This window comes from Chaetodon auriga, chromosome 8, assembly GCF_051107435.1.
Source record: "Chaetodon auriga isolate fChaAug3 chromosome 8, fChaAug3.hap1, whole genome shotgun sequence".
NCBI classification, from domain to species: Eukaryota; Metazoa; Chordata; class Actinopteri; order Chaetodontiformes; family Chaetodontidae; genus Chaetodon; species Chaetodon auriga.
In genome coordinates this window covers 20,280,297-20,290,878 of record NC_135081.1, presented here as the reverse complement: position 1 = coordinate 20,290,878, position 10,582 = coordinate 20,280,297, and the positions used below count along the sequence as shown (strand labels likewise).

The window sequence follows — 10,582 nt, the reverse complement described above, 5'->3', positions numbered from 1 at the left end:
AGCCTCGAACTCGACCGTTAAATGTGACATTTTATGTGAAATACTGACAGATTACCCCACCAAAATCAAAAGTTCTTGTAGTCGGGAATTAATAGGAAAGTCAGAAAACCGACGCAGGCTCTCAGTCTTCTGTGCAGCTCACAGGGCTCCTGCGGGATGAAATCATCTGTTACCAGGCAGATTTCCACCAAAATTACCCTCCACTATATTTAAGGCTATTTTAACAAGTGTTACACCTTGATGCTCAAAGCCCCTTTTGCCCATCAGACCCACAAAGGTTTGTGAGTTGAGTTGTTCGTTGAGTTGTTAAATGTTTCTTTAATATTTACACAATTAGGCTGTTAACCAGCATAGATACCGTGATGTAAAGAGATGCTAATGATTTCCTGTCATTTCTGCACAAAACATATTCATTCATAACATTAAATTCATCACAAATTTGAATAATCCGGAAAAATCTGGCAAATTATTGATATCCCGTGGTCGAGCTATAAAATTCTCCCTTTCAGGTTTGCGTTTTTTGAAGGCTTTCTGACCCCGTTAGGCCACCGTAGAGAGCAGCACGACCCGCCTCCTACTCAAAAGTGATAAGATGGTCATCAGGATCCCTGATCAGGAGTCTCAGAGAAAGTCAGGCCCTGGAAAGTAGACTAAATCCGCGAAAGACATGCTCAGACTCGGCTGTCGGTGCTGAGTTCACGGTCGCTCGCTGTTAGCTGGAAATGGCTTCGTTGCGTTCAAACTTCTCGATGTTATGGCTCCTTGTTGTTTTGACAGTTCATGTGACTGGAGCTGTACGGAAACCGAAACTGATCGGCGATGAAGCGGCCTGTGAGTCCAAAGATAACATGGTCAGCCTGAGATCCCACAAATCATCCACGGCCGCCGGGCCAGAGCCAGGAGACCAGGCGGAGGCGTTTACTGTCCTGACGCTGGATGGGGAATTCACGTACCAGCCCGGTGCTCAGCGGGGTCCTCTCATCATCCACGCCTTCACCAACAAGTCAGGCTTCCTGGAGTGCCTGTGGAGCTCCGAGTCGTCTCTGACCAGCCTGGTGCAGGACCTGCCCGACAGCACCCAGGTGCTCTTCCTGTCCCTGGACGACTCTGCGGTCACTGATGCTCTGTGGATGCGGGAGCAGCTGCAGCGGGTCGCCATGCACAGGTGACCGGAACAAATCTGGAATGAAAATAACAGTACAGGAGTAGAATGTACACAAAGTATTAAAAGTAAAAAAGTAGAAGTACTCATTCTGCAGAAAACTGTCCCCTGTGCCTGATGCATACATATTTTAAATGATTAGATTATTAATACTGATGCATCAGCAGAGTTTTCCTGCTGGTGCAGTTTTAACTGGTTTAGGTAGTTTAATTTAATGTTCTGTCACTGAATCTATATTGATTTTACTCTAATCTTTGCTTTTTGTGTGAAATATTCTGTAAATTAACCTCCTTGGGACTCAAACAGTTATTTAACTGACACAATCTGAGACGTTTAGAGGGGAAATCATTTCCAACAACTCATGAACATCTGCAACAACATACACAACATAAAACACATTAAAACATTTTAATAAAAGGAGACCAAAAAAAACAAAAAGAACAGGAGCTGTCCTGTTGGATGCAGATGAGTTCCTGGAGGGCAGAGACAGAGGCCAGATCACCTGTTAGCACATGTTCAGCTGCTTTAGTCTAAAAATACTGTATGAAAATCATCATGTCCTGTAACAAACAGACACACGGCACCAAGAAACAGGAAGTGCAAGTAGAAACTACCAGCAAGTGTGTGTGTGTGTGTGTGTGTGTGTGTATTTTAGTGTTTTTGGTTCCGTCTGCAACAGTATATCAGCCTTTTGATGAATAACCAGACATTCCAGACATTTCTCAATTTAGCCCAACAGTTTTTTATTTTTTTATTTTTTTGTCATTTTAGCGTGTTTACAATGAATTACTTATTCACTAATTGCTACAAACTACTTTTTGCATCATTTTGAGAACCAGGGCTCGTTGCTAACACATCATCCTGATTAATCGCCGAGTGTCACCATTTGACTCTCTAAATAAATGCAGCCATAATGTTTGTATTCAGTTCCGTGCTCTCGTCTCTTTGACAAACCTCCTCCTGCATGTTTCTGCAGTAAGAAGGAAGTTCTGTCCAGGCTGCACTTCTCTCCGGTGCCGGTCTTCGCTCTGGGTAACTGGATCCCCCTCGTGCTCAACTACTGGGGCTGCATGTCACGCCTCTCCCAGGCTGTTTTCACCTCTGAGGGTAAGAGCGCCGTCTCCCTCCTCACAGCTCAGAGTGTGTGACACTCAGTTATCTGACTCACCTAAATTCACCTGCAGAGACACAGGTGGGCAGATGTAAAGCATATTGTTCATTTGTGGAATTTGCAAAGTAATGCTAACGTCACCAAAAAAATACTGTGTAATGGTAGAATTAGTAATGTTTCAGCTGCATTAGACCTTTTATCATTGAAGCAGCCCAACTTCTCTTAACTGCAGTGGACATTTGTCTTATTTCCAATCCACCAAGTACAACCTGTTACCAATGAACCTGTTTACCTGTGGAATGTTCCAAACAGGTGTTTTCGGAGCATTCCAAACCTTTTCCAGTCTTTAGTTGCTCCTGTCCTGACCTGTCTGAAACGTGTTGCTGCTTCAAATTCAGAATAAGCAGAAATTTACAAAAATCAATGAAGCTGATGAGGACAAACATTAAACTCTGTCGTTTGGTGTTGAAGTCATTCTTCTCTGCTCACAGGGTGGCACATGCCCATCATCATCAAGAGACTCGACGCCAGGTATGATTGGCTCAGCACGCGCTGGGGTCAGAGGTCGTATCAGGTGATGGATGCAGGCGACGGGTGTGAACCTTCGCCCTCGTTGGCAGGTGCTGTGGCCTGGGTGTCAGAGGGCAACTGCTCTTTCTTCACCAAGGTGTGTTCTCGTTGATGTGCATCAGGATGCAGAAACACGTCTCACCTTCATAACAACTCACGCACTACATTTAACTCCTTTAACTGAACATCCGCTTCAGGAGTTTAATTTAGTCGTGCTGCCTGTGTACTTTAGAGCGCCACGACATGAATTGAATGCATCTTATCAAGTGGTCTCTCTTGAAGAAGAGGAGAGTTCAGTGGATCACGTTGCTCCTCCTCCTCTGTGTAAATCTTTAGCGTGATTCGCCCAGACACACCTCAGCCGGCCACTGACAGATGAGAGAGCACGTTGAGATGCAGTTAGAGGAGGAATCAATGTAAATGTAATATTATTGGTCACATTTCTAAATAATAAAGGCCTCTACTAATAATACATGAGTACATCAGACTTTAACAAAGATGTTGGAAACTATTCGAGTTGATCCCAGATTGTATCTTGTGCACACTTTTTCATCGCATTATGAACTTTTATGCTGCTACGATGATGCAAACCAGTGAATCTAACCACTGCTAGTTTAGTTGAACAACACAAACAATCTGAAAAGGTCTCCTGTGACTCGAGGCGATGGTGACCTGCAGTGTCGACCTTCATCCAGCATGAATTCATCGACTCTGAATGTACTATATTTCCTTCCAGGTGCATAACATGGCCAAATCCAACGCCTCCGGTGTCCTTGTCTACGCTCTTCCTGGTAACCCGATCCAGGACATGAACTGTGTCGGCGATGAATGCAACACAGCGCTGAGCATCCCGGCCTCCATGGTGCACATAGAGCCTTCGGTCACTCAGGGGCTGCAGTAAGACCATCGCATCACTTAGATGTTCATCATCCGCATGCATAGATTAACTGAACACTTACAAGCTTTAAGTAATGATCCTCAAAAGCCTGTTTGCTTCCTGTCTGCCCACACTGCTGACTTTGTCCGATCTCAGCTTTAAATTATGTTTCCAAACTGTTACATCCCCTGAAATTCAACGTTCTAAAGAACAGAGCAACAGATTTTAAAAGTGTAAATATTGATGAATTAAGGATTTAAGCTTTCATGTTTATTGAATTTGTTTTGTAGGTCTGGACGGCTGCTGTATGTGTCCTTTCAGTACTCCCCGTCCCCCAGCGTCTTCTTCTGTATTGACCATCAGGGGGCGCTGGCTGAGATGGGCGGCTTTCTTTACCCCTCGTTCAGCTTCGTCGCCTGGCAGGCACAGTGGTGAGGACACACTGAACAGACACGACTGTAACTGCAAGATTACAGCTTTTCATCAAATAGCAGCTTTATGACTCGGTTGTCACATTAGACTAGCTTTCCCTCAAGAGGCTTTACAATCTGCACAGCTCGCGGTACCCTCTGTCTTTAGACCCCACTCCTTAAAACTCCACAAAAAAAACCCTTTAATGAGTAAAAATGGAAGAAACCTCAGAGAGCATCGGAGGAGGGACCCCCCTGCAGCATTCTGAACATTGTAAAGACCTTTAGTGCCGACGACAAGATGTTACAATTATCAAGTCTGGATGAAATAAGGTGTTCTTTAGAAATTGGACAATGTCTTCCTGAAGTTGACGTTGCTGCTCTTGTGCTCACTCTGCCTTCGTAGGGACAAATTCACTCGACTTAGAATAGCCAGAATGCATGCTGGTTTGCATGCTGCAAAATGTGAGCAGATGCAGCAGGACATCCTGTTTTTTTTTTTTAGCATACTGCATGTGACATACTATATTTTGGGACTTAATCTTTTTCTACTGAATAGTATGTTGTCTGGGTGTTGGGACGCAGCATGTGTGTAAGTACACTGAGAGCAACTTAGGTCGCTTTCACACCAGAGCTGTTTGGTCCACTTTGAACGGACCAGAGTTCGTTTCCTCCGATAGTCCGCTTCGTTTGGGCAGGTGTGAAAGCTCATCCGAACTCTGGTGCGGACCAAACAAGCGAGCTCTGGTCTGCCTGAAAATGTGGGTCTTGGTTCGCTTGCAAGTGAACCCTGGTTCGGCTCATATGCAGTGTGAAAGCTCACCGGACCAAACACAGGACCAATGTACGTAGTGACGCTATACGCAGTGCATCTAGGACAGAGGAAGTACAGCGCACACGCCAAACCAAAACAAACATGGCGAGAGGACAGACGTGGACAGATGAAGAGCTCTCCTTGAAATATGGTCATATGACCACATAAACCTACTTCTGACATCCACTCACAAAAACAATGACATTTTTTAACAGTTTAGTGAGAAAATGGGGGGAATGGGTTTTAAACGAACGAACTTCACATGATGCTCCATGTTTACTGTTGTTTTTCCGGGCCGGGAGGGAAAGATTTCCCCTCCTACTTTGTCCAATCGATGAGATCCCCTTTCAACCACGTGATGCTGCTCAGAAAGTTTGGTGCGCTTTAGAAATCACAGTGTGAAAGCAGAACCGACACAAGTGATAAATGCAACAGTGTTGCGACTTTCAGCTCCCCAGTCGAACCGAGTCTGCTTGGTCAGGTGTGAAACTGACCTTAAACCTGGAGTTCCTCATTCACTTTCACACTGATTGAGACAATAACGGATCTGCACCACAGATGCTGGAGGGGATTCCCTGAGAGCAAAGTGAGGAGGGGAGTTCCAGGAGTGTTTGAATGTCTCTTAAAGTACAGCTCAACGATCAGGCTAGTGAACCAGGAAGTGATCAACAAAAAGTTTAAAACTACAAACTGCTATCAGAAAATATATAAACACTGATTTTACTTCACATTTCTTGATTCTTGATTATCTGAATCTCCCAAGTCTTACATTTCTATCCTTTTTTCTCCAGAATTGAAATGTAGACTGTCTGTATTTGACTAAAAACTAGTTGAGTGATTTGAAGCCTCTCCACAGAGGCAGCAGTGTGAAAAGTTGTGTTTGCTTTAATCTGTCTCCAGGTTTGATTTCTACGCAGATCTGCAGAGCAAAATCCAGAATCCTGCAAAGGTCGTTTCTGTTTTTGACAAAGTCCACATGCAGGGAGAGCAAGGAGCGGTGGCCACAGTCGACCTGCCGTTAGGTAACTTCAGCAGTATTCTATGATTATCATCTTTATTGTTTTGATGCAACCCTGAAACTGTTTTTAGACCATCACATGACACTAAAGCTCTCCTCTGACTCCAGACCAGTGATATTACTCTTTAGGTTTGTGGCTTTAAGATGAGGTGTCCCGTTGTGTTCAGCAGAAGGGAAACTAGAAATGTGCAAAGAGACTTGAAGTTAATGCCGGTTTTACAGACTCTTTCTGTGTAGCTGTGCTTTGAGAGGACTGAACAACATGTAGATCTGAGGGACTCTGTGCATCAGTGTGAGCTCTTACAGCAGCACGAGGAGGACTCGAGCTTGTACACCGAACATTTTAATGACTTTGACATGCGTACGTTAACGTCTCTCCGCAGGCCTGTCCGACTATAACGTGTTGGAGCTCGATGCGTCCCTGTCATGTCCCAGCAAGAGAGACATGTCCTGCGCTCACTGGGACCACACGGTGCAGCTCTTTATCTGCTGCAATCAAGTCGGCCCGTACTGCAACACGGAGCTGGGCCGATGGATCACTGCTTTCCGCAGGTGAGACGATCAGTACAAGTACCCACAATGAAGTCTACAAAAGAATGCTTTGCACATCAAAATGTTGTCATTAACATAATGATGAATATTGATTTCAGTATAACCCAGCTCTTATTCCAGAAATAAAGCTTAAGTAGTCTGTTTTTATGCGTTTTGCGTAGCTTCATTTTGAGCTGTGAGGCTCCTGTTGTTTTGTCTGTGATATGACTGTAAGTGTTATTTTGGCAGAGGCATTGGCCACTGGCTGACAGACGTGTCCCCTCTGCTCCCCCTGCTGGACGGCAACAGATGCACCTTGACCATGAAGACGGTGCCGTGGGCGATGCCGTGGATCACTTCCCTCAACCTGAGATTCAGTATCGGCAATGGGACAGGTATGAACTGTGGTAGCACTGAAGCCACGTTCGACGTGCGGCTGAAAACTCATGATGTTTATGAGTTTACCAAGACACACACGATACTCGCATGTTTTTAGATTCACTGTGACGCACACTATCTGAGGATATCATTAACTCAGAACATTATGAATAAACACCCATAAATCTGCTTAGAAATCATAGACAAAACAGCTTGTGTCAGAATTTGCCTGAGAAACATCACATTTTTATGTTTTCTTCAGTATTACACTCATCCAGTGATGGCTGTGTGTACATCGATGGGTGCGCTGCAAACAGGAACTGCTAATAGATAATTCGGCATACAGTTAATGGCAGCAATGTGCCAGAATAAGAACTAAGGGCTAAAAAGAGGAAGTATGGGCTTAAAAAAATTGTGGTTTGTGTCGCAGCCTACAGTTGACTTACATTCTGTTCCCAAATTCTTCACTGTTTCTTATTGTAATTATCTACATTATATGTCACGATAAAATTCCATCTACCATCAGCAGGTAGCATCACTGCCCATTTTCACTCACTGGAGGATTTTTCAAAGGCAGAGAGCAGGAATCTCTCTGCAGGAGAGTAAATAGTTACTGGAACACATGTGGATAAAAACAACTCTTACAGCAAAGACAAAGCTTTAAGTTCCAGGAAATATCTTGACTCAGCTTCCTTATAAAAACACACAGTCTGTATGATTATGATCAGAGAATAAACAGCATGATGAGAGGCCCAGACATGGTGTCATGTGCTTTAGAAATCAGAAATCAGAGAAATCAGAAAAAGCTTTATTGCCAAGTACGATTTTACACATACGAGGAATTTGTTGTGGTGAAGTTGGTGTATGACACATCTACTAAAAATAAGAGTACAAAATATAACAATATAAATATACTGTATATACACAAGTCTGTTTTTTGTTTGTTTGTTTTTTTCCGGAAACACAGTCTGTTTTTTCAAGGTTCAAGGTTTTTAGGTTCTATTAAAGTGATTATTAAGCTCAGTTTCTCATGAAATTTTGGCCATGTGCACAGCAGTAGTTCCGTGATGTGATGTGAAACAACATCAACACAGTGTTTACGTCAAATGACACCACAGTGCTGTGTTTTGTCAGGTAATAACTGTGAACATTTTCGTTTGTTCCAAATCCACAGCTGATGGTGCTGAGCCGCTCCACCCCTTCAGAGTGATGCCACTGTACAGCGGGGGAACGTTCGACAAAAACTACAACAAGAGATATCAGCCAATCACATTCTCCGTCCCGGCATCAGCCAAGAAGGTAACAGAGCTGATCTTAAACCCTGTAAACGGCTTCCTGTCTGAGTTGGCGTCATGGACACTAAGATGTGGATGGAGCTTCCTGGTGCGTTCTTTCTGACGGCCAGCAGGGGGCGACTCCACTGGTTGCAAAAAGAAGACTAATTGTATAGAATTGTGTGTCTGTTTTCAGGTGGAGCTGTACGCCGTCATCACGGCCCATGGCAGCGATGACAACAGCTGTGGAGAGTTTTGTGTCACCTCCCACCATTTCCAGTTCAACACGGTTTTTAACAACACGCTCGTGTTTGATTCTGCAGGTGAGAATTATCGTCTTTTTAAGAAACATTTGCTGCAGGTGTTTGACAGAACAAACTCCAGTTAAAATGTTTTTTTGTCTGTTTTTGTCTGTTAAATGTTCAAGCTGAACCTTAAGTTTAATCATCCGCTGTGTCAGTAAAATGTATTTCATGTCTGCGAACTCATCCATGTTGACACTCCAGTCTGTTGTCCTTGTTTTTAATTATTGACATCTTCAGATTTCATGTTTATTCAGATATTGTTTTGGTAATGATATAAACAGTTAATGACGTAAACTGTGAAGTTCTTGTCACGTAATTTTCTGTTGATCAGCTAATCGATAAATTGAGCTGCTGACTGTAATTTCTCACTCTGATCATCGTATTTTTGTATTTTTGGGGTTCATGGTGGGGACCCATCAGGAACACCTCTGGGCTGTACCAAGTGGGTGAAAAAGGGTGCGGTACCAAACGAATACGGCACGTGGCTGTATGGGCGAGGAGGCTGGTGTGACGGACTGCAGGTCGACCCCTGGAGGATCGATATCACCAAACAGGTCCGTGCTTTGACCCCAGACTTTGTCAGCTGATTGCATTATCGACCTCAAACCCTTTTATTTTATCTACAGTAGCTGCAGTTTAAAGCTGCATCAGTCAATATTAATACACAGTAATGACTTTGCAGCTCCCCTCAAATCTGTGGAGTATTTGGCATCTTTCAGCTCATTGTTTTGGTTTTACGGCCCTTCACTGTTTTGCATGCTACCGACCCAGCACCAAACAGGACTCATTCAGAGTTAGCAGCTAACAGGTGAACATAGTGTAGCAGCTAAAAAGCTAGATATATTTCTAGTGGTGGTGACTAAAAACTGAGATAAAAGAGGAGTGAGCTTGGACTTACGTTAATTAAAAACACAACTTCAAATGAATTCTTAATGTTAATTCATGCTTATGTTGCTGTGTGTCAGTCTGCTGAATGAGTGCACAGCGGTGTTGCGTTCAATGACTTGACAGAAGCCGCGTCAAGCTGCACAGAGAAGATCAAGCCAGGCAGGAAGTCAGACACAGGAACGGCACAGAGCATCTGGTCAATTTTCAAAATAAACTAAAAAAATAAAAGAAAGTAATGTAACTACATAGTCTACTTACTTATGGTAGAAGCACAAAAATCAAGGAAATTTGTCAAAATCAACAAAATCTGAGCATGTCAACAAAATCAGTTGGACAGGCGAAATGTTCCTGGTGGGATATGAAGCTGTTCAGACGATGGAACAAAACACGTAACTTCGTAGAGCCGTGCCCCCTGGAATCAAGGTGACAGGTGATATAATATGGCAATGTTGTGTTTGCTGTTGAGTTCCTGAGTGTGTGATTTTTAAATTCAGTAAGTTTTAGATATATTTAGCTTTCAGATAGCTTTGAGAAGCACACATGTGGAAGCCACATATTCAGAGTTATTGAGGACAAGCTTAAAGATTTACAAGAACCTTGCACTGAAGTCAAAGTGAGACTGAAGTAAAGCGTTAGAATTAAGGAACTCTTAATTTTTCTGAAGTGAATTATGACCACAAAGGTTCTTGATGTAATTATGTAAACTCTTGACCTGCCTGAAGCGCTCTCAGCTGCCCTTAGCAGTCATGTGCAGCACAGTCTGACAGCGGATTTCCTCCATAGTTTAAATGTACAGATACACGACCACATGCTGCACATAGTGTCAGATTTCAGATATTTAAGCATTTGCTTGTCACTTTAAGAGAAGTTTTAATAAGCGTGTGTCTGTTTCTTTGCTCCTTCAGCTGAACATGAGCGCATCTGAATCCAACACTGTCGTCTACTTCGGTTTGTTCGAAGGTCATGATCCTAATCCATCCAAAGACCCCGGATACATCATCATGTCCTCTTTTCTCATCTTTTACAAATGATTCCACTCTGTGGAATTCTTAAAGTTGAATATTGATGTGACTGAATTTGTTTCTGAATGTACAATCAAACCAAAGATTAAATTTCTATTTTCCTACTGCTTTCTCTGGTTTTATTCATTACTCTTGCGCCTGTATCATGAAGTTGTACAGACAAAAGGTTACAGTTAACCTGATGCAAAACATCAGCTGCCGCGCCCACCTAGCATGACCGGC

General features: G+C 43.3%; 1 protein-coding gene across 1 annotated transcript; it reads left to right on the top strand.

Annotated features, from left to right (window-relative positions):
- Positions 1-722: 722 nt before the first annotated feature.
- LOC143324060 (uncharacterized) lies at positions 723-10,468 on the top strand. The gene is made up of 12 exons (XM_076736258.1): positions 723-1,165; positions 2,139-2,269; positions 2,765-2,940; positions 3,580-3,740; positions 4,011-4,151; positions 5,845-5,966; positions 6,346-6,514; positions 6,743-6,888; positions 8,046-8,170; positions 8,342-8,468; positions 8,871-9,004; positions 10,244-10,468. The coding sequence occupies exons 1-12, from the start codon at positions 723-725 to the stop codon at positions 10,367-10,369; spliced, it is 2,001 nt and encodes a 666-aa protein (XP_076592373.1). The 3' UTR covers positions 10,370-10,468.
- The last annotated feature ends 114 nt before the right edge of the window (positions 10,469-10,582 follow it).

Bases quoted from the DNA above. Each gene is read 5' to 3' on its own strand.
- LOC143324060 (XM_076736258.1), top strand. From the start codon at position 723: ATGGCTTCGTTGCGTTCAAACTTCTCGATGTTATGGCTCCTTGTTGTT. The intron at 6,515-6,742 runs GTGAGACGATCA...TTATTTTGGCAG, and splicing joins TGGATCACTGCTTTCCGCAG to AGGCATTGGCCACTGGCTGA. The intron at 9,005-10,243 runs GTCCGTGCTTTG...TTGCTCCTTCAG, and splicing joins GGATCGATATCACCAAACAG to CTGAACATGAGCGCATCTGA.